This window comes from Nerophis ophidion, linkage group LG01, assembly GCF_033978795.1.
Source record: "Nerophis ophidion isolate RoL-2023_Sa linkage group LG01, RoL_Noph_v1.0, whole genome shotgun sequence".
Taxonomy (NCBI): Eukaryota; Metazoa; Chordata; class Actinopteri; order Syngnathiformes; family Syngnathidae; genus Nerophis; species Nerophis ophidion.
This window is the reverse complement of record NC_084611.1, coordinates 6,663,310-6,687,722: the sequence shown is the minus strand read 5'-3', so window position 1 is coordinate 6,687,722 and position 24,413 is coordinate 6,663,310. Positions and strand designations below refer to the sequence as shown.

General features: G+C 39.5%; 3 protein-coding genes across 6 annotated transcripts in view; all 3 read left to right on the top strand.

Annotated features, from left to right (window-relative positions):
- Window positions 1-903: 903 nt before the first annotated feature.
- LOC133554501 (zinc finger protein 501-like) lies at window positions 904-9,565 on the top strand. The gene is made up of 2 exons (XM_061903380.1): window positions 904-1,190; window positions 4,220-9,565. The coding sequence occupies exons 1-2, from the start codon at window positions 1,106-1,108 to the stop codon at window positions 5,347-5,349; spliced, it is 1,215 nt and encodes a 404-aa protein (XP_061759364.1). The 5' UTR covers window positions 904-1,105; the 3' UTR covers window positions 5,350-9,565.
- A 1,132-nt stretch (window positions 9,566-10,697) lies between these two features.
- LOC133553861 (zinc finger protein OZF-like) lies at window positions 10,698-14,592 on the top strand. The gene has a single exon (XM_061902233.1). The coding sequence runs from the start codon at window positions 12,068-12,070 to the stop codon at window positions 13,355-13,357; it is 1,290 nt and encodes a 429-aa protein (XP_061758217.1). The 5' UTR covers window positions 10,698-12,067; the 3' UTR covers window positions 13,358-14,592.
- Window positions 14,593-16,213: 1,621 nt separating this feature from the next.
- LOC133549851 (zinc finger protein OZF-like) overlaps window positions 16,214-24,413 on the top strand; it is a 40,677-nt gene continuing 32,477 nt past the window's right edge. For 2 of the 4 annotated variants that reach the window (XM_061896071.1, XM_061895822.1), the window contains exon 1: window positions 16,214-16,525. In XM_061896071.1, the coding sequence (XP_061752055.1) occupies window positions 16,423-16,525 (103 nt within the window). In that variant the 5' untranslated portion in view covers window positions 16,214-16,422. Of the gene's footprint in view, window positions 16,526-20,342; window positions 22,477-24,413 lie in introns of those variants that run through there. The other 2 variants (XM_061895990.1, XM_061895908.1) reach the window with 2 other exon arrangements.

The window sequence follows — 24,413 nt, the reverse complement described above, 5'->3', positions numbered from 1 at the left end:
TTATTTTACTTTTATATTGTTATTCTCACTGTTGCTTTTTACTCTTATTGTAATATTTTTCAAATTGTTTTCCATTATAACCCCATTATGTACTTTCTACTGTTTAATTTTCCTGGAGGAACTCTCCTGAAGGAATCAATAAAGTACTATCTATCTATCTATTTAGCATGATAGCTGTTAACTGGTGATTAGTGATGTTAAGTGCCTAAGATGGTAGTTATTGATTAGCAGTGCGATGAGGGCTTTCTGCTGGTGAGTGATTAGCACTACAGTTAGAGCCACCTATCGCCAGGTAGAAATGAGCAGTTTCACCAACATTTTGATGTGAAACCATATTACTAACTGTCTGCTGTTTTACAGGATTCATGGAAGTTTATTGTCATAGCAGCACACGATACACATGAGATGGCACACAATTTAGTAGCAGGTGAACAATAGGATTGGTCCTGGTGGAGATCTACACTCTTAGGGCTTTTCTTCTTTATTCAGAGTCATGATTTGACTTTCTAAAGGTTTTTAACTAGAAACAAATAAGTAGGTTGAAAAATATTTCTCTGTTTCTTGTAGTATTTAAAATATAGGTTTTTTTTCCTCGATGTATGCCCTTTTTTTGGTTTGAACAACAGCCATCGAACAAGTCTGGCCACATACTTGTATATATATATATATATATATATATATATATATATATATATATATATATATATATATACACATATGTGTGTGTGTATATTTAATATTTTTTTGAAGTAGTTGTAGATTATTTAATGTGAAATACTTTTGCAAAATTATTTAATGTGAAATACTTTTGCAAACAATTGCAAGATTAAAATTATTTTATTTTGAAAAAATACTGCTGAGGAGTAGGAAACGGAAGTTGCTGACTTCCAGCGCATGCGCAAATGTACTTAAAGCCAAGCAAACAGACGAAGACGGCAGGCTATGGTCTTTCGGAGAATTTTCGAATTCACGATCTTAAACAAGTATCAACAAATATCTCAATTCACGTTTTCCAAAAGCCACGGAACGTGCATTAAGTTTGGAGCGATATCTGAAGTGAAGATTGAAGACGTGATAGAAGACGGACGACTACTGCTATGCTAAGATGGCGACGTCATGTCAAAGAGAAAGTGAAAGAGAATCAGAAACTTCCAGCAAATCACCAACGGAGATAAAGACCAAAGATGAAGGTGAGTGAGTTGATGTTTCGTCATTAGAAAATTATTTTAAGCCCTTAAAAGAGAGACCTTAGCCGACTTTTCAGAATGTAAAGAAAGAGCCGCCATGATTGTTAGCTTGAAGAAGGCAGTGGAGTTCACATCAGAGGAGATGAAAGAATGCAAAAGTCACATGAAGAAAGTGGAAGAGCAAAACAAGTGCTCCCTATTTTAGGCAAATGCCACAAATGAAATATTTAGCTCGCATTACTAAGCTAAGTTATTCATGGAGTCCATCAAGTCATTGGATGGATTTTAGAGTGGACATAACAGCCACTATCTCTAAGTCATCCTCCATCTTGTAAACACTGTAGCAGCTAGTGAAAGATGAACATCATCTTGTTGTGCCAGCATTTGATTTTGAGCATTTTTGATTTGTATTTCTTAGTTCTTAATAGGGCTGATTTAGAGCTGGACAATTGACCAGATTTTAATCTCCATCCATCCATCTTCTTCCGCGTAACCGAGGTCGGGCCGCGGGGGCAGCACCCTAAGCAGAGAAGCCCAGACTCCCCTCTCCCCAGGCACTTAGTCCATCTCCTCCCGGGGGATCCTGAGGCGTTCCCAGGCCAGCCGGGAGAACAACGTCTCTTGGGTCTTCCCCTTGACCTCCTACCAGTCGGACATGCCCTAAACACCTCCCTAGGGAGGCGTTCGGGTGGCATTCTGACCAGATCCCTGAGATATCTCATCTGGCTCCTCTCCATGTGGAGGAGCAGCGGCTTTACTTTGAGTTCCTCCCGGATGGCAGAGCTTCTCACCCTATCTCTAAGGGAGAGACCCACCACCCGGCGGAGGAAACTCATTTCGGCCGCTTGTACCCGTGATAAAGGGGAACATTATCACAATTTCAAAAGGGTTAAAAACAATAAAAATCAGTTCCCAGTGGCTTGTTGTATTTTTTGAAGTTTTTTTCAACATTTTACCGGTCTCGGAATATCCCCCAAAAAAGCTTTAAAGTGCTTGATTTTCGCTATTTGCGATGCGACTATCCATTTCCCTGTGACGTCACACAGTGCTGCCAATGTAAACAAACAATGGGAATACCACAGCAAGATATAGTGACATTAGCTCGGATTCAAACTCGGATTTCAGCGACTTAAGCGATTCAACAGATTACGCATGTATTGAAACAGATGGTTGGAGTATGAAAGTATTGAAGAAAAAACTGAAGCTTTTGAGCGAATAGCTATTGACGCTATTCATAGCCATAGCATGGCCGAATAGCTGCGTTAGCATCGCCGGTAAAATGTGCGGACCAAACGATCAGGACTTTCGCATCTTGTGACACTGGAGCAACTTAAATCCGTCGATTGGTAAGTGTTTTTATCGCATTAAATGTGGGTGGAAGGAAACGTAATATAGTTGCAAATGCATCTGCAGGTTATCCATACATCTCTGTACCATGTCTGCTTTAGCACCGCCGGTAAATAGCATGTTAGCATCGATTAGCATAGCATGCTAGCATCGATTAGCTGGCAGTCACACCGCGACCAAATATGTCATAAGTCAACATTAACAAAAGTCACCTTTGTGATTTCGTTGACTTTATAGTTGCAAATGCATCTGCAGGTTATCCATACATCTCTGTGCCATATCTGTCTTAGCATCGCCGGTCAAATGTGGAGACACTCTAGCACATTCAATGGGGGTCTGGCGGCAGACACTTTGGCATCTTCGGGCCAGTGGTGCAACTTGAATCCCTCCCTGTTAGTGTTGTTACACCCTCCGACAACACACCGACGAGGCATGATGTCTCCAAGGTTCCAAAAAATAGTCAAAAAAACGGAAAATAACAGAGCTGAGACCCGGTGTTAGTAATGTGTTGAAAATGAAAATGGCGGGTGTGTTACCTCGGCGACGTCACATTCTGACGTCATCACCACATGAGTGATAAACAGAAAGGCGTTTAATTCGCCAAAATTCACCCATTTAGAGTTCGGAAATCAGTTAAAAAAATGTATGGTCTTTTTTCTGCACCATCAAGGTATATATTGACGCTTACATAGGTCTGCTGATAATGTTCCCCTTTAACTACCTCAGCCCCAGAAATAAGAGAGCCCACCACAGATTCCCCAGGCACTGCTTTCTCATAGGAAGACGTGTTGGTGGGATTGAGGAGGTCTTCGAAGTATTCCTTCCACCGATCCACAACATCCGCAGTCGAGGTCAGCAGAACACATTTACCTCACATTTTACAATTTTCCATATTACATATAGTCTACTAGAATCAAGGATTAGATTAGAATAGAACATAAAGTTTTACTGACATTATATTGAATTATTCATGATTTATGGTTGCCACTCCTGGTCTGTGCTTTAAGAAATATGAAATTATTAATTAAGTACTAAAAACTAAACTGTGGATAAATGCACACAGATAAGCCATGTAGCAGATAAAACACATTTATTAAAAACAAAACATAAATTGTAGGAATTTGTTACAAAATGTCGTCATTTGACTTGCATTAGTTGACTGCTAATTGGTCAGTTTTAACTGCGCTAATATTTGGCATCAAGTTCTACGTATCTACATGTGCACAGCAGGGGAGCTGGTTAACTTCTGAGAGTAGTATGTGTGTTTGTGACAATGTCAACCTGTTGTCTGAGTGACGTCAGTGAGTGAGCGGGCGAGTAAGGAGAGGTAGTGGTAGCATGTGCAGGAGTGTTAATAGCATGGTGGATGTCCGCTTGTGTCCTGTGGAAATAATGAATAAAGTGAGCAAGTTGTAATTAATCAACGGCCTCGTCCTTCCAACAAAAGAGCGGAGCTTTATGGACCCAGTGTTACCCCCGACAAAACATGGGCCCTGGAGGTAGTCACTGCCGCACGGCGGCATTCAGATGAGAGAACAATACTGGTACTTTTCAAAGGTGGTATAGTACTGATTTAAATCGATTAGTACCAAAATACTTTATTAGTAGCAGTATACTGTACAACACTACTACACACACATACAGTACATAGAAGAAAGTGTTATTTTGTTGTTTGTGTCTTGCAGACGTCCAGCAGCTGATCGGTAATCCAGAAGAAGTTTCCCCTCAGTCAGGGGGGAGCTCCACTTTGAAGCAGGAGACTCCACAACCACCCTGCATTAAAAAGGAAGAGGAGGAACTCTGCATCACTCAGGAGGGAGAGTGTCTTCTAGGACGAGAGGAAGCTGATTACACCAAGTTTCCACTGACTGTTGTCTCTGTGAAGACTGAAGATGATGAAGAGAAACCACAAGTAGACAACCTCTTAGCTCCACTGTCAGATAGTGAGGCTGAAGACGAGGTTGAAGAACCTTTGAGCAGCGATACAGACTGTGAAGGTGATATGAGGACTCACACTGACAACAAACACTCTGAATGCTCTTCAAAGAAGAGAGGTAAAACATGTTTGAGCTGCTCACTTTGTGCTGAAAGTTTTACTAAAAAGAGACATTTGACTCAACACATGAGAACACACACAGGAGAAAGAACATTTAAGTGTTCCGTTTGTGACAAAAGCTTTTTTCGAAAAAGGTATTTGATTCAACACATGAGAACACACACTGGTGAAAAACCATTTAGTTGTTCAGTTTGTGGCATAAGTTTTTCTCGAAATGGCGATTTGACTCAACACATGAGAACACACACAGGAGAAAAAACATTTATTTGTTCAGTTTGTGGCATAAGTTTTTCTCGTAATGGCAATTTGACTCGACACATGAGAACACACACCGGAGAAAAAACATGGAATTGTTCAGTTTGTGGCAAAAGTTTTTTTCGAAATAGCTGTTTGACTAAACACATGAGAACACACACAGGTGAAAAACCATTTAATTGTTCAGTTTGTGGCAACAGCTTTTCTTATAAGAGCACTTTCATTGAACACATGAGAACACACACAGGTGAAAAACCATATAAGTGTTCAGTTTGTGGCAAAAGCTTTTCTGCTAACAGCAAATTGACACAACATATGAGATCACACAGTGGACTAAGACCATTTAATTGTTCAGTTTGTGATAAAAGCTTTCCCTATAACAGCTCTTTGTTTCGACACATGAGAAGACACGCTGGAGAAAAAACATTTAGTTGTTCAGTGTGCTGTAAAAGGTTCCCACATAAAGCAGACGCAGTAAAACACATAAGAACACACAAGGAATAGTAAGCAATTAGCTGTTTAGTTTGTGGTATGTTGCTCATATGTGGTGATATCCACCCTACCCAGGACCTCCTCACTGTTTCTTTCACAAATATCTGAGGTATTATCAAAGGTGGGTAGAGTAGCCAGAAATTGTACTCAAGTAAGAGTACTGTTACTTTAGAAATGTATTACTCAAGTAAAAGTAAGGAGTAGTCACCCAAATATTTACTTGAGCAAAAACTACTCAAATACTGAGTAACTGATGAGTAACCTGTTCTTTTAATGATGACGGCAACAAGTAATGCACAAAAACATAAAAATAGCAATGAAGAAATTCAGAGCCAGGAATATCTGTGAAGCAACTAAAACAATAATATATATTAAATAATATATATTTGGTTTTACAATGTATTGGAAAAAAATTTGAAAAAAAAGTTTGCCTTTGCAACCTCGTATTACTATTGGCTAAGTTTTATATTCATAAATGTAAGTTTCTCAATACCCGTGCCTTTGAAAAAGATTTAGAACTCTACATTAAAACACTCTACCTCTAACAACCAAAAGGCTGTGAAAACGGTGATGCTGTGTTCCAAATGTAAGTTATTTACTGAGATTGAGTGAGCCTATGGCTTTGCGCTTTGTTTATTTTATATATATATTTTTTTGCATTCTATTTTAGTTACTTTGAATTTACAACCCCCTGGCGGTGTTTTGTACGGTTTTTATACTGTTTTGTCCAAACCCCGTTTCCATATGAGTTGGGAAATTGTGTTAGATGTAAATATAAACAGAATACAATGATTTGCAAATCCTTTTCAACCCATATTCAGTTGAATGCATTACAAAGACAAGATATCTGATGTTTAAAGTCATAAACTTTATTTTTTTTTTGCAAATAATAATTAACTTATAATTTCATGGCTGCAACACTTGCCAAAGTAATTGGGAAAGGGCATGTTCACCACTGTGTTACATCACATTTACTTTTAACAACACTCAATAAACGTTTGGGAACTAAGGAGACACATTTTTGAAGCTTTTCAGGTGGAATTTTTTCCCATTCTTGTTTTATGTACAGCTTAAAATGTTCAACAGTCCGGGGTCTCCGCTGTCGTATTTTAGGCTTCATAATGCGCCACAAATTCTCAATGGGAGACAGGTCTGGACTTTAGACAAGCCAGTTTAGTACCCGCACTCATTTACTATGAAGCCTCGCTGTTGTAACAAGTGACTTGGCATTGTCTTGCTGAAATAAGCAGGGGCGTTCATGATAAAGTTGCTTGGATGGCAGCATATTTTGCTCCAAAAGCTGTATGGACCTTTCAGCATTAATGGTGCCTTCACAGATGTGTAAGTTACCCATGCCTTGGGCACTAATACACCCCCATACCATCACAGATGCTGGCTTTTACACTTTGCACCTAGAACAGTCCTGATGGTTCTTTTCCTCTTTGGTCCGGAGGACACGACGTTCACCGTTTCCAAAAAACATTTTGAAATGTGGACTCGTCAGACCACAGAACACTTTTCCACTTTGCATCAGTCCATCTTAGATGATCTCGGGCCCAGTGAAGCCGGCGGCGTTTCTGGGTGTTGTTGATAAATGGGTTTGGCTTTGCATAGTAGAGTTTTAACTTGCACTTACAGATGTAGCGACAAACTGTAGTTACTGACAGTGGTTTTATGAAGTGTTCCTGAGCCCATGTGGTGATATCCTTTAGAGATTGGTGTCGCTTTTCGATGCAGTACCGCCTGAGGGAACGAAGGTCCATTATATCATCGCTTAAGTGCAATGATTTCTCCAGATTCTCTTAATCTTTTGATGATTTTACGGACCATAGGTGGTGAAATCCCTAAATTCCTTGCAATAGCCTGTTGAGTAATGTTGATTCTAAACTGTTTGACAATTTGCTCACGCGTTTCTTCACAAAGTGGTGACTGTTTCCCAATCCTTGTTTGTGAATTACTTAGCATTTCACGGAAGCTGTTTTTATACCCAATCATGGCACCCACCCGTTCCCAATTAGCCTGCACACCTGTGGGATGTTCCAAATAAGTGTTTGATGAGCATTCCTCAACTTTATCAGTATTTATTGCCACCTTTCCAAACTAATTTGTCATGTGTTGCTGGCATCAAGTTCTAAAGTTAGTGATTATTTGCAACAAAAAAAGTGTTTGAGTTAGAACAGGGGTAGGGAACCTGCGGCTCTTGAGCCAGATGTGGCTCTTTTGATGACTGCATCCGGCTCTCAGATAAATCTTAGCTGACTTTGCTTAACACGATAAGTAATAAATGATTCCGCTGGTAATCACAGGGTTAAAAATAACGTTCAAAATTAAAAACATTCTCATGCATTTTATTCCATCAATCCAAGAAGTCCCATTAATGGTAAGAAGTATTTCATTTATTATTTGTTAGCTTCAGAATAACAATGTTATTAAAAAGAATAAGAGACTTATTATACTCTAAAAATGTTGGTCTAACTTAAAAATGCGCACATTTAGTTGTATTCAGTGTTAAAAAATATTGGTAACACTTTAGAAACGGGAACATATTCTAAGTAACAAAGACTTGATTAAGAGTTATTTGGACACTAGGGGACCATATAAGGGTTAGGGATACTAATAAGCAATAATTCTGAGGTTATAAGGGAAGACTCTTAGTTAATGGCTTACTGCTTGTAAAATAAGGCCATGCAGAAAAAGGCATTAGTAAGTACTTAAAAATGACTAATTAAGAGCTAATATGATACGAATGTGCATGTTAATAAGCAACTAATTAATGGTGAATATGTTCCCCATATCAAAGTATTACCAAAATATAATATGGCTCTAACGGTAATACGTTTGTAAAATATTTGGCTTTCATGGCTCTCTCAGCCAAAAAGGTTCCCGACCCCAGAGTTAGAACATCAAATATGTTGTCTTTGTAGCATATTCAACTGAATATGGGGTGAAAAGGATTTGCAAATTCCGTTTATGTTTACATCTAACACAATTTCCCAACTTATATGGAAACGGGGTTTGTACTTACTTTTATTATTATTTTCAACTGTTTGTAAATGTTGAAATTCATAAATAAAGGTTTATTAAAAAAAAAAAAGGGTGCAGTTAATCATGTGACCGCCTGGCTCTGTGTGACTGTTGCTACTCTTAATTATTATAATTTGTTTTATTTCTCTAAAAACAGAATAAAAGGGAATTTAAATCAAAATGTATAAAAGTTCATAAGAAGGCCATCCATCCATCCATCCATCCATCATCCATCCATCCATCCAGTCGTATTTTTAAGTGATCATGCCATGATTTTACCCGCCCACATGGAAATAGATTTTCCTCCATGCGGCCCCTGAGCTAAAATGAGTTTGACAGCCCTGCTGTAATCTGACTCATGTGAGCAGGTTACTGTATAAACACATTTTGTTATAAGTTATAAAAATGTGTTCAGTTCTCAGAGACACATCAATGTCAGGCTGACAATCGCTCTTCCGCTTTCTCCAAACACGAGAACAAAGCAGCTCCTACTGACTTGTGATTGGTCAGACCGTGCCGATCTTAATCACATGGCTAATTGCAATATAATAAATTGTAACACAATTGAATATCTTATATGCTCAGACAGTAATGTGTTTATATAAGTTTAGATTGTGTTATGATGTTTGTAATGGGGAAAGACGTTAATGTGTCTTGTTTTCATGTTTGCATTTAAGATAGTTGACATTTGTTAACTGGTGATTAGTGATGTTAAGTGCCTAAGATGGTAGTTATTGATTAGCAGTGCGATGAGGGCTTTCTGCTGGTGAGTGATTAGCACTACAGTTAGAGCCACCTATCGCCAGGTAGAAATGAGCAGTTTCACCAACATTTTGATGTGAAACCATATTACTAACTGTCTGCTGTTTTACAGGATTCATGGAAGTTTATTGTCATAGCAGCACACGATACACATGAGATGGCACACAATTTAGTAGCAGGTGAACAATAGGATTGGTCCTGGTGGAGATCTACACTCTTAGGGCTTTTCTTCTTTATTCAGAGTCATGATTTGACTTTCTAAAAGGTTTTTATCAACTAAGTGGGTTGAAAAATATTTCTGTGTTTCTTGTACTTCTTAAAATGTATGATTTTTCTCTTCGATGTATGCCCTTATTCTGGTTTGAACAACAGCCATCGAAAAAGTCTGTGCATGTGCTTGTATATATATATATATATATTTTGTTTTCAAAGAGTAGTTGTTGTTTATTCGATGACCGTTGTTTTAAAACAAGATTAAATTGCCTTTATTTTGAAAAACATTTGTTGTGGAGTAGGAAACGGAAGTTGCCGAATTATAGCGCATGCGCAAAGTACTTGAAGCCAAGCAAAAAGACGAGGACCGCATGCTATGGTTGTTCGGAGACTTTTTGAATTCACGATCTTAAAGTCTTATGATTCACAGCAAATATAGCAAAAAATGTCTCAAATCGTATTTACCAAAGCCACTAAACGTGCATTGAGTTTGGAGCGATATCTGAAGTGAAGATTGAAGACGTGATAGAAGATGGACGACTACTGCTATGCTAAGATGGCGACGTCATGTCAAAGAGAACATTCCAGCAAATCACCAACGGAGATAAAGACGGAAGATGAAGGTGAGTGACTTGAAGTTTTGTCGTTTAAAAATTATTACAAGCCCTTAAAAAAGAGACCTTAGCCGACCTTGTTGCAGAATGTAAAGAAAGAGCCGCCATGATTGTTAGCTTGAAGAAGGCAGTGGAGTTCACATCAGAGGAGATGAAAGAATGCAAAAGTCAAATGAAGAAAGTTGTTGGTATATTTGTGGTTTGGAAAATGTATGTTTCAATACATGCGTAATCTATTGAATCGCTTAAGTCGCTGAAATCCGAGCTAATGTCGCTATATCTTGCTGTGGTATTCCCATTGTTTGTTTACATTGGCAGCACTGTGTGACGTCACAGGGAAATGGCCAGTGTCTTCGCAGAGAGCGAAAATAAGGCACTTTAAAGCTTTATTTAGGGATATTCCGAGACCGGTAAAATAAAAATAAAAACTTCAAAAAATACAACATACCACTGGGAACTGATTTGTATTGTTTTTAACCCTTTTGAAATTGTGATAATGTTCCCCTTTAAAATACAATCGATGTGCAAGTTTTGTTGAGAGTAGTGCAAATGTTGCAGTCCATGAAATTGTCATGTGAAAAGTGTTTGTGGTAATGTAACTCTTTTTTTTTGTTTTTTTTTTTGTGGTTCTGAGGTAAGGCGAGTATTTTGTCACATTTAACAAAGTCTCTGTACAGTTTGTGGTGTCGTCAAGTAACAAAAAAGAACGGACGTGTTCAAGTCGCGAGCAACGATTCGTTAGCAGCGTGTTTTAAAGACTAGCCTACAGTTGTTTGGTCGCTGTCTGGATTTTTTAAATCAAAACAGAAGAGTTCCTCTTTTCTAATTTTGGCAAATGCCACTAATAAAAAAGTTAGCGAGCATTACTACTAAGCTAAGTTATTCATGGAGTCCATCACGTTATTCGATGGATTTTTGAGTGGACATAACACCCACTACCTCTAAGGCCCTTTTTACACTAAGGTTATCCAGGATATATCCCACTTAACCTTATCCTTGTCCACACACACACAATGCAACCGTTTAAAACCCCCTTCCCCCTACTTCCGCCGGCGCAACATGGCCTAGTATGCATGCGCGGAAATAAAATGCACGCATCATAGTCACATCTGACTTGGAAGTGTATCCTTACCCTGTGTTTCAATGTCGACTATTACCACTTTTATTTGAACAGTAAACCTTGCTTGCCTCACCATCAGCAGCTGGTGAATCACACCTGAGCCATCATACATGAATCATGTCTTTCATGGACGTGTGAAAGTAAACAACGTAATAAAGAACATTTTACAACAATCAATCTAGGAATCTAGATATCTGGTCAGGACACTGTGCTTGTAGGCTCAACTTGGCAGTCGTACATGACGGCCGCAACCACTTCATGGCTTCACAATGGTGGTGGATTACAAAACTAGACATTGAGTAGTCGCTCAACATACATCGCGGACAATAACTGATAGTCTGCTTTGCCGGTCCAAATGCATTCACTGTTTGTCGTAGTCCTGAGGAGTGTTAATAGCATGGTGGATGTCCGCTTGTGCCCTGTGGAAATATTAAATAAAGTGAGCAAGTTGTAACTAATCGACGGCCAAAAGAGAGGAGCTTTATGCACCCAGTGTCACCACCGACAAAAACATGGGCCCTGCAGGGAAGGTCTCCCCTGCGCTCCTCGACCACGGTCTGGGAGCCCACAAACAGGAAAGGTGTAAAGCAACCCTTGCAGAGCGGCGGCTCCCTGTTTAAAGTGTCACCTTTATTGTTAGTTTAGAAGCCCAAATACCTCCATATTGCACTTCACACACCCTCTTTATTAACCAGTAGAATTGTCCTTTGTTGCCTTTCTTCCTCTCCACGATGTTATTGCTTGTATGCACTTTGTGTGTGCGTTTTGACACACTCAACATCATGCGCCTCGGCTCTGTAGTCACCGCCACACAGCAGCATTCAGATGAAAGAACGGTACCGGTACTTTTCAAAGGTGGTGTAGTTCTGATTTCAATTAATTAGTACCACAATACTTTATTAGTAGCAGTATACTGTACAACCCTACTACACACACATACAGTACATAGAAGAACGTGTGTTTTTGTTGTTTGTGTCTTGCAGACGTCCAGCAGCTGATGGGTAATCCAGAAGAAGTTTCCCCTCAGTCAGGGGGGAGCTCCACTTTGAAGCAGGAGACTCCACAACCACCCTGCATTAAAAAGGAAGAGGAGGAACTCTGCATCACTCAGGAGGGAGAGTGTCTTCTAGGACGAGAGGAAGCTGATTACACCAAGTTTCCACTGACTGTTGTCTCTGTGAAGACTGAAGATGATGAAGAGAAACCACAAGTAGACAACCTCTTAGCTCCACTATCAGATAGTGAGGCTGAAGACGAGGTTGAAGAACCTTTGAGCAGCGATACAGACTGTGAAGGTGATATGAGGACTCACACTGACAACAAACACTCTGAATGCTCTTCAAAGAAGAGAGGTAAAACATGTTTGAGCTGCTCAGTTTGTGCTGAAAGTTTTATGCGAAAGTGCCTTTTGACTCAACACATGAGAACACACACAGGTGAAAAAACATTTACTTGTTCCGTTTGTGGCAAAAGCTTTTCTCGAAATAGCTTGTTGACTCAACACATGAGAACACACACTGGTGAAAAACCATTTAATTGTTCAATTTGTGACAAAAGCTTTTCTCGAAATAGCTTTTTGACTCTACACATGAGAACACACACAGGTGAAAAACCATTTAACTGTTCAGTTTGTGGGGAAAGCTTTTCTCAAAATATTCATTTGACCCGACACATGAGAACACACACAGGGGAAAAACCATTTAAATGTTCAGTTTGTGGCGACAGCTTTTCTCAAAGGACCCATTTGACTCAACACATGAGAACACACACAGGTGAAAAACCATTTGATTGTTCAGTTTGTGGCAAAAGCTTTTCTGTTAAGTGCACTTTGACTGAACACATGAGAACACACACAGGTGAAAAAACATGTAATTGTTCAGTTTGTGGCAAAATATTTTCCCGAAATACCTCGTTGACTCAACACATGAGAACACACACAGGTGAAAAACCATTTAATTGTTCAGTTTGTGGCAAAAGCTTTTCTTTTAAGAGCACTTTCATTGAACACAGGAGAACACACACAGGTGAAAAACCATATAAGTGTTCAGTTTGTGGCAAAAGCTTTTCTGTTAAGAGCAAATTATCACAACATATGAGATCACACACTGGACTAAGACCATTTAATTGTAAAGTTTGTGGTAAAACCTTTCCTTATAACAGTTCTTTGTGTCGACACATGAGAACACACGCTAGGGAAAAAACATTTAGTTGTTCAGTGTGCTGTAAAAGGTTCCCACATAATACAGACGCAGTAAAACACATGAGGACACATAAAGGGAAAAAATAAAAAAATTAGCTGTTTAGTTTGTGGTATGTTGCTCATATGTGGCGACATCCACCCTACCCAGGACCTCCTCACTGCTTCTTTCACAAATATCTGAGGTATTCATACAAACTTGGATTAATTGGAGCATAATCTTATCCACTCATGACCCCATGTCTTCTCTGTATCTGAAACCTTCCTGAACAGTAAGATAGATGATGCTTCAAGTGCTTGGTTACTCCTTCTTCAGTCCAGGGACCTGGGGCCTCATGTGTCAAGTTTGTGCACGCTCAAAAACCTGCACTACACCCTTTTTCACTGCAAAGTTGAAATGTATCAAAACTCACGTTGTGATGCTGGGTAACTGTTTGCATAACAAACTGCCAACTTTTACTCCTCAGACTGATTGATGTGCAAATCAGAGACATATGAACAATTAACCCCCAACACCCACAACCCAACCCCCACCTCCCTTTACATTCGGTCATAACAGGTTCAATCCGGCCCGAGGGATCATTTTGCCAAGTGTAAAATTCAGCTGCATTTTTTAATGAAAGAAACTGCTGTTCTAAATGTGTCCACTGGATGTCACAATAGCAATTCTGTTAGGCAAGCAAATAGCATAGCAAGTATACCAAGCAAGAGGTACACGGAAAAGCGGGGCTGTGACTCCTCCCCCTCCAGCCAACGTAAAAGAGGAGTAAAATAATCAATCAGTAACCCCACTTCAAATGCAGCATGAGACACTGCACACTGATATAGTTCTGTGAAAATGATTGTCTTCTGTGCAAATGTAAAGAAAGTGAACAGTGTGTGATTTACTGCAATACTGTCACTCTTTCAACTTTTTATTTGTGCTTTGTTGAAATTGTTCACACATTGCACTGCTTTTATTTTTCTGTCAATACACATTATGTCTAGAAGACAGGAAGTAACTCAACACTCTTGAATAGTTTCTACCTCAGTGTGTATGGTTTGTTGAGTTAGCACAGGATTAATATGTGGAAATGACAAATGAGGTAGTTGATACATAAAATATGTTTTATTCATGCTATTTTTTGTTTGTCGTTCAATCCTAGATGGATTTTGACTTAAATTTTAATTGCTTTTAGATGAAGTCTAAATTCATTGTGTTCTTCAAGATGTTTTTGAAAATGTACCTTTGTTTTTCTTTTAAATGTTCAACTAATTTGAATTGTTTTGTCCAGAGGATTATTTGTGATATGTACATTTTCAGAATGTGCTTGTTCTGTTTTTGACCAAAGTAAAATAAAAAAAAATATTTGAAGTTGTCGTAGTATTTTTTTTTTATATTCCTGAAGGAATCAAAGTACTATCTATCTATCTATCTATCCATCCATCTATCTATCTATCTATCTATCTATCTATCTATCCATCCATCCATCCATCCATCCATCCATCCATCCATCCATCCATCCATCCATCCATCCATCCATCCATCCATCCATCCATCCATCCATCCATCCATCCATCCATCCATCCATCCATCCATCCATCTATTTATCCATCCATCCATCCATCCATCCATCCATCCATCCATCCATCCATCTAGTCGTATTTTTAAGTGATCATGCCATGATTTTACCCGTCCCGCCCACGTGGAAATAGATTTTCCTCCATGCGGCCCCTGAGCTAAAATGAGTTTGACAGCCCTGCTGTAATCTGACTCATGTGAGCAGGTTACTGTATAAACACATTTTGTTATAAGTTATAAAAATGTGTTCAGTTCTCAGAGACACATCAATGTCAGTGTAGCTGCTGACAGAAGCAACATCCATCCATCCATCCATCATCCATCCATCCATCATCTTCCGCTTATCCGAGGTCGGGTCGCGGGGGCAACAGCCTAAGCAGGGAAACCCAGACTTCCCTCTCCCCAGCCACTTCGTCTAGCTCTTCCCGGGGGATCCCGAGGCGTTCCCAGGCCAGCCGGGAGACATAGTCTTCCCAACGTGTCCTGGGTCTTCCCCGTGGCCTCCTACCGGTTGGACGTGCCCTAAACACCTCCCTAGGGAGGCGTTCGGGTGGCATCCTGACCAGATGCCCGAACCACCTCATCTGGCTCCTCTCGATGTGAAGGAGCAGCGGCTTTACTTTGAGTTCCTCCCGGATGGCAGAGCTTCTCACCCTATCTCTAAGGGAGAGCCCCGCCACACGGCGGAGGAAACACATTTCGGCCGCAGAAGCAACATGTATATTTGATATATGATGTCATACTTGGTGAGAATAAATACATACCATGCATAAAGATAAGTTTATATTGTACACATAATGTGAATAAAAAGGTATTTATTTTGGGTTAATTCATGCAAGTTTATGTTAACTTTATTTTTGTTATAAACCCATGTCAATTGAGTGGGGAATATAATTTGGTCACGTTGTTGGGGGGATTAATAATTAATTTGTGAGGGAATGAGACGACAAGTGTTTGATGTGGAAGACGTTAATGAAGTCTCGGATTGAAAATAAACTTTATTCCCTTGGAGTTTATGAGGCCAACTAGGTATGATTACTTCTGGTATGTTTGTCAAATCTATGTGTTTTCTTTTTTGGATGTCAGACTAATTGTAAGTTCTGGTTGCTTATTTTATTAGTTTCACACTTTCACAAGACTTACTTTGTTAAACAACTTGCCGTTTGCTTGAACCCACTAAAAGACAGAATACAACATTGTCAATGTTTCTTTAATTTCTATCTCCAAAGTATTTTGATATCAAAAATGTTTTCGCGATAAGGAGCACTTCAATTATGAGCCTGAAATGTAAGAAAATATGAAAAGGGCCACTAGTTATTTAAATGGTATTTTATTGTTTAAAGTGCAGTTGTCGAGTGTGTGTGACCGGAAGTTGCAAGCTTGTGGCGCATGCGCAATCACATCGAAAGCAGAAAGTCCAAGATGGCGGACTGAGCGACGTGGCTCTCCGGAGAAGTTTCACATTTACGATCTTATAGATTCAAAAATAGCATCAAATACCTCAACTATTCGCCTTTTCTTAAGCCCAGGAAACGGACTTTGAGGTGGAGCGACGGCGTGTCAGCTGAAGTGAAGATTGAAGACGTGATAGAAGATGGACGACTACTGCTATGCTAAGATGGTGACGTCATGTCAAAGAGAAAGTGAAAGAGAATCAGCGCCACCAACGGAGAACAATCTGAAAAGCCAAGATGAAGGTGAGTGTGTTGCGTTCCTTAATTTATAAGATATTTGAATTTCAAGCCCTACGAATAGAAATTAGCCGACTTTGTTGAACAATGTAAACAAAGAAGCTGTTAGCATTTTTACCTCGATCCAAAATGGCAGAAATGTCTGTTTAAGTTACTGCAGTAGTAAACAGTAGGCAAGCAACGATACTTGGTATAATCCTGCGTGAATCCGCCTTTATTGACCGCGCGCGTGTGTGTGTGTGCGTGCGCGTGCGTGAAACCTCCTGTCCCACGGTCCCAACGTAATTAATGTCCAATCAGCGTTGAGCCTCTTTCCTTACACAGCTCGGAATTTTTTTTTTACCATGAATTGATTAACGTGGACCCCAATTCAAACAAGTTGAAAAACTTATTGGGGTGTTAGCATTTAGTGGTCAATTGTACGGAATATGTACTGTACTGTGCAATCTACTGATAAAAGTTTCAATCAATCAATCAAAGTGCAGCCCTGTAGCAGATTGCTATAATCATTTTAATTTATTGTTACTATCATTGTTAGTTTATGTGTTATTCATTTGTTACTAATGTTACTAATGTTGTTTTTTTAGATTACATTTAAAATGGAGTTTTTACGTTTTCAAATTAATACATAATGCTGTTATTTATCGTGATTCCAAAATCACTCTAAATAATTGTCATTATTATGTTTTGCCATAATTGTCCAGCCCCAGACGAGGTATTGGCAAGGACTTCACGATCAACTATGTATCACACTACTTGAGTCACGATACTATAGTCTATTGTGATATTGTGACATGGACCTTTACTGCCATTTTTACAAAGTCATTAAAAATAAAAATAAAAACACTTAAAATAAATGTGTATATAAGTACATTTGATGCCATTTTTACAAAGTCATTAAAAATAAAAATAAAAACACTTAAAATAAATGTGTATATAAGTACATTCAATGCCAGTAATAATTTATTGGACCAACTGTGTTAAAAACAAAGTAAATAAAAAGATAATTGCAATTGTACAGAAAGTGGATCCAATTTCTTACATTTGGTATCTAAGAAAAGTCCTCTACTTTTAACTATAGACTTCTTTGAGATAGATATTGTCTTTTTTGGTTGTGCAAAGTATTTCAATATTGACTTTTTCCCCACTGTTAGTTTGTAGTATCCTAATGTCCATGGAAGCAGATGTTTTCTACTTTCTGTGATTCTAGCTGAACTTTTCTGAGTCTATGACAAGTCATGTAAACATTGATCCATCATTCTGGCAAGGCACTAAATCAGGGGTGCTCACACTTTTTCTGCAGGTGAGCTACTTTTCAATTGACCAAGTCGAAGAGATCTACCTCATTCATATTTATAATTTATATTTATTTATTTATGAAAGGGACATTTTTGTTAAAAAGTTAATGGTGTTTAAAGGCCTACTGAAATGAGATTTTCTTATTTAAACGGGGATAGCAGGTCCATTCTATGTGTCATACGTGATCATTTCGCGATATTGCCATATTTTTGCTGAAAGGATTTAGTAGAGAACATCGACGATAAAGTTCGCAACTTTTGGTCGCTAATAAAAAAGCCTTGCCTGTACCGGAAGTAGCAGACGATGACGTCACTGGTCGGATGGCTCCTCACATCCTCACATTGTTTATAATGGGAGCCTCCAACAAAAAGAACTATTCGGACCGAGAAAACGACCATTTCCCTATTAATTTGAGCGAGGATGAAAGAGTCGTGGCTGAGGATATTGATATCGAAGGACTACAAAAAAATAAATAGAGTTAAAAAAAAGGCGATTGCATTGTGAGCGATTCAGACATTTACTAGGATAATTCTGGAAGATCCCTCATGTGCTTATTGTTTTAATAGTTATTTAGTGAGATTTTAAAGATTGTAAAGACATACCTCGAGGTCGGATGGCTGCGGTGAACACGCAGTTTCTCAGAGAGAAGCCGAGGAGCCAAGCTCAGAGCTGCCTTTTTTGACAAAACAGCTGCTGCAGGACGAAGAATAATCCATTGATGTCTCCGGTAAGATATATATCACAATTTCCCCATCCAAAAACATGTTGGTTGACGTAGAGAAAACATGTTCGCTTGACTGCTCCGCTTCACAACAAACAAAGAAACACCGGCTGTGTCTCGGTGCTAAAGGCAGCTGCAAACCACCGCTTTCCACCAACAGCATTGTTCTTTATAGTCTCCATTATTACAGATGTCCAAAATACTGTGTAATTATGCGATGAACAGAGACGACTTTTAGCCGTGTTTGGTGCAGCGCTAATGTTTCCTTACAGTCCGTGACGTCACGCGTATGTGTCATCATTCCGCTACGTTTTCAACAAGAAACTCGCGGGAAATTTAAAATTGCAATTTAGTCAACTAAAAAGGCTGTATTGGCATGTGTTGCAATGTTAATATTTTATCATTGATATATAAACTATTAGACTGCGTGGTCGGTGGTAGTGGCTTTCAGTAGGCCTTTAATGATAATACAAGCATGTTTAATACATATAGATTCCTTTCTTTCATGAAGACAAGAATTTAAATTGGTGTAATACCTGATTTGGATGACTTGCATTGATTGAAATCAGACAGTGGTGCTGATAACGTCCGCATTTTCAAAAAAGTCTTCCTTTCTGTCAATACCACATGAAAGTGGTTGGAGTTGGCATCTCATTTGTCCAACTTGCACACTCGTTTTTTAAACACTTTTTATGAGAGTAGCATATGTGTGTGTGTGGCCCTTTAATGTCTGGCAGCAGGTGAGTGACGTCAGTGAGTGTGTGGGTGAGAGAGGAGAGGGGGCGGGGGAAAAATACATTGGCATCAAACTCCGTAGCTTGCTAGCTTGTGCACGCTAGCTTTCTGAGACTCTTATTTTGTTAGCACAGGCAGGATGAAGCAGGTCTTTTATGGTGAAGACAGATAAAAGATAAAAAGTGTCCTGTAAGTGATTCTTTTTCTTAAAGGGGAACATTATCACATTTTCAAAAGGTATAAAAACAATAAAAATCAGTTCCCAGTGGCTTGTTGTAATTTTTGAAGTTTTTTTCAAAATTTTACCGGTCCCGGAATATCCCTAAATAAAGCTTTAAAGTGCCTTATTTTCGGCTCTCTGCGAAGACACTGGCCATTTCCCTGTGACGTCACACAGTGCTGCCAATGTAAACAAACAATGGGAATACCACAGCAAGATATAGTGACATTAGCTCGGATTCAAACTCGGATTTCAGCGACTTAAGCGATTCAACAGATTACGCATGTATTGAAACAGATGGTTGGAGTATGAAAGTATTGAAGAAGAAACTGAAGCTATTGAGCGAATAGCTATTGACGCTATTCATAGCCATAGCATGGCCGAATAGCTGCGTTAGCATCGCCGGTAAAATGTGCGGACCAAACGATCAGGACTTTCGCATCTTTTGACACTGGAGCAACTTAAATCCGTCGATTGGTAAGTGTTTTTTTCGCATTAAATGTGGGTGGAAGGAAACGTAATATAGTTGCAAATGCATCTGCAGGTTATCCATACATCTCTGTGCCATGTCTGCTTTAGCACCGCCGGTAAATAGCATGTTAGCATCGATTAGCGTAGCATGTTAGCATCGATTAGATGGCAGTCAACATCAACAAAACTCACCTTTGTGATTTCGTTGACTATCGTTGCAAATGCATCTGCAGGTTATCCATACATCTCTGTGCCATGTCTGTCTTAGCATCGCCGGTCAAATGTGGAGACACTGGCACTAAATGAATGGCCATGAAACACTACACGCACATACAGTACATAGAAGAAAGTGTGTTTTTGTTGTTTGTGTCTTGCAGACGTCCAGCAGCTGATGGGTAATCCAGAAGAAGTTTCCCCTCAGTCAGGGGGGAGCTCCACTTTGAAGCAGGAGACTCCACAACCTCCCTGCATTAAAAAGGAAGAGGAGGAACTCTGTATCACTCAGGAGGGAGAGTGTCTTCTAGGACGAGAGGAAGCTGATTACACCAAGTTGCAACTGACTGTTGTCTCTGTGAAGACTGAAGAAGATGAAGAGAAACCACAAGTAGACAACCTCTTATCTCCACTATCAGATAGTGAGGCTGAAGACGAGGTTGAAGAACCTTTGAGCAGCGATACAGACTGTGAAGGTGATATGAGGACTCACACTGACAACAAACACTCTGAATGCTCTTCAAAGAAGAGAAGTGAAACATGTTTGAGCTGCTTAGTTTGTGGCAAAAGCTTTTCTCGAAATAGTTATTTGACTCAACACATGAGAACACACACAGGAAAAAAAACATTTAATTGTTCAGTTTGTGGCAAAAGTTTTTCTCAAAATAGCAATTTAACCCGACACATAAGAACACACACAGGTGAAAAACCATTTAGTTGTTCATTTTGCAGCAAAGGCTTTTCTCAAAATAGCGATTTGACTCAACATATGATAACACACACAGGTGAAAAACCATTTCATTGTTCAGTTTGTGGCAAAAGTTGTTCTATTAAGAGACATTTGACTGAACACATGAGAACACACACAGGTGAAAAACCATTTAGTTGTTCATTTTGCGGCAAAAGCTTTTCTCTAAATACTTCGTTGACACAACACATGAGAACACACACAGGTGAAAAACCATTTAATTGTTCAGTTTGTGGCAAAAGCTTTTCTCGTAATAACTATTTGACTCCTCACATGAGAACACACACAGGTGAAAAACCATTCAAGTGTTCAGTTTGTTGCATGACTTTTACTGTTAAGAGGAGTTTGACCGTGCACATGAGAACACACACTGGTGAGAAACCTTTTAAGTGTTCAATTTGTAGCACAACATTTTCTGTTAAGAGGAGTTTGATTGAACACATGAGAACGCACACAGGTGAAAAACCATTTCGTTGTTCAGTGTGTGGCAAAAGGTTTTCTGTTAAGAGCACTTTGATTGAACACCTGAGAACACACACAGGTGAAAAACCTAATAATTGTTCACTTTGTGGCAAAAGCTTTTCTGTTAGGAGCAAATTGACTCGACACATGAGAACACACACTGGAGAAAAAACATTTAGTTGCTCAGTGTGCTGTAAAAGGTTCGCACATAATGCAGACGCACTAAAACACATGAGAACACACAAATTAATCAATTAGTATAGTTTGTGGTGTGTTGCTCATATGTGGCGACATCCACCCTACCTACGACCTCCTCACTGCTTCTTTCACAAATATCTTGGATTATTTGGAGCATAATGACCCCATGTCTTCTCTGTATCTGAAACCTTCCTGAACAGTAAGATAGATGATGCTTCAAGTGCTTGGTTACTCCTTCTTCAGTCCAGGGACCTGGGGCCTCATGTGTCAAGTTTGTGTACGCCCAAAAACCTGCACTACACACTTTTTCACTGCAAAGTTGAGATGTATCAAAACTGATGTTGACACATAAGTGATCCTGGGTAACTGTTTGCATAACAAACTGCCAACTTTCACTCCTCAGACTGATTGATGTGCAAATCAGAGACATATGAACAATTAACAGTGACTCATGTGAGCAGGTTACTGTATAAAATCATTTTGTTATAAGTTATAAAAATGTGTTCAGTTCTCAGAGACACATCAATGTCAGTGTAGCTGCTGACAGAAGCAACATGAATATTTGATATATGATGTCATACTTGGTGGGAATAAATACATACCATGCATAAATAATAAGTTCATATTGTACACATAATGTGATTAAAAAAGGTATTTCCTTGGGTTAATTCATGCAAGTTTATGTTAACTTTATTTTTGTTACAAACTCATGTCAATTGAGTTGAGAATATATGTTTTGTCTCCAGTTTGGTCACGTTGTTGGAGGGATTAATAATTAATTTGTGAGGGAATGAGAAGACAAGTGTTTGATGTGGAAGACGTTAATGGAGTCTCGGATTGAAAATAAACTTTATTCCCTTGGAGTTTATGAAGCCAACGAGGTATGATTACTTCTGGTATGTTTGTCAAATCTATGTGTTTTCTTTTTTGGATGTCAGACTAATTGTAAGTTCTGGTTGCTTATTTTATTAGTTTCACACTTTCACAAGACTTACTTTGTCAAACAACTTGCCGTTTGCTTGAACCCACTAAACAGTGGTTCTCCAATGGGGGTACTTGAAGGTATGCCAAGGGGTACGTGAGATTTTTCCAAAAAAATTCTAAAAGTAGCAACAATTCAAAAATCCTTTATAAATATATTTATTGAATAGTATTTTTAACAAAATATGAATGTAAGTTCATAAACTTACATTCAATGCAATATTCAGTGTTGACAGCCAGATATTTTGTGGACATGTTCCATAAATATTGATGTTAAAGATTTCTTTTTTTGTGAATAAATGTTTAGAATGAGGGCTTCACGGTGGCAGAGGGGTTAGTGCGTCTGCCTCACAATAGTTCCTGCAGTCCTGGGTTCAAATCCAGGCTCGGGATCTTTCTGTGTGGAGTTTGCATGTTCTCCCCGTGAATGCGTGGGTTCCCTCCGGGTACTCCGGCTTCCTCCCACTTCCAAAGACATGCACCTGGGGATAGGCCCCTCCCACTTCCAAAGACATGCACCTGGGGATAGGCCCCTCCCACCTCCAAAGACATGCACCTGGGGATAGGTTGATTGGCAACACTAAATGGTCCCTAGTGTGTGAATGTGAGTGTGAATGTTGTCTGTCTATCTGTGTTGGCCCTGCGATGAAGTGGCGACTTGTCCAGGGTGTACCCCGCCTTCCGCCCGATTGTAGCTGAGATAGGCGCCAGCGCCCCCCGCGACCCCAAAAGGGAATAAGCGGTAGAAAATGGATGGATGGACGGTTGTTTAGAATGAAGTTGATGAATCCAGATAGATCTCTATTACAATCCCCAAAGAGGAAACTTTAAGTTGATGATTACTTCTATGTGTAGAAATCTTTATTTATAATTGAATCACTTGGTTATTTTTCAACAATATATTAGTTATCCATCCATCCATTTTCTACCGTTTATTCCCTTTTGGGGTCGCGGGGGGCGCTGGCGCCTATCTCTGCTACAATCGGGCGGAAGGCGGGGTATCTTGTAGAAGCATTTAAGTCTCACCTTAAAACTCATCTGTATACTCTCGCCTTTAAATAGACCTCCTTTTTAGACCAGTTGATCTGCCGCTTCTTTTCTTTTTTCTCCTATGTCCCCCCCCCCTCCCTTGTGGAGGGGGTCCGGTCCGATGACCATGGATGAAGTACTGGCTGTCCAGAGTCGAGACCCAGGATGGACCGCTCGTCGGGACCCAGGATGGACCGCTCGCCTGTGTATCGGTTGGGGACATCTCTAATCTGCTGATCCGCCTCCGCTTGAGATGGTTTCCTGTGGACGGGACTCTCGCTGCTGTCTTGGATCCGCTTGAACTGAACTCTCGCGGCTGTGTTGGAGCCACTATGGATTGAACTTTCACAGTATCGTGTTAGACCCGCTCGACATCCATTGCTTTCGGTCCCCTAGAGGGGGTGGGGGGGGTTGCCCACATCTGAGGTCCTCTCCAAGGTTTCTCATAGTCAGCATTGTCACTGGCGTCCCACTGGATGTGAATTCTCCCTGCCCACTGGGTGTGAGTTTTCCTTGCCCTTTTGTGGGTTCTTCCGAGGATGTTGTAGTCGTAATGATTTGTGCAGTCCTTTGAGACATTTGTGATTTGGGGCTATATAAATAAACATTGATTGATTGATTGATTGATTGATAGACCCCGGACAAGTCGCCACCTCATCGCAGCAAGATATTAGTTATTTTTATAAATTTTTTTCCAAATAGTTGAAGAAAGACCACTACAAATGAGCAATATTTTGCACTGTTATACAATTTAATGAATCAGAAACTGATGACATAGTGCTGTATTTTACTTCTTTATCTCTTTTTTTCAACAGAA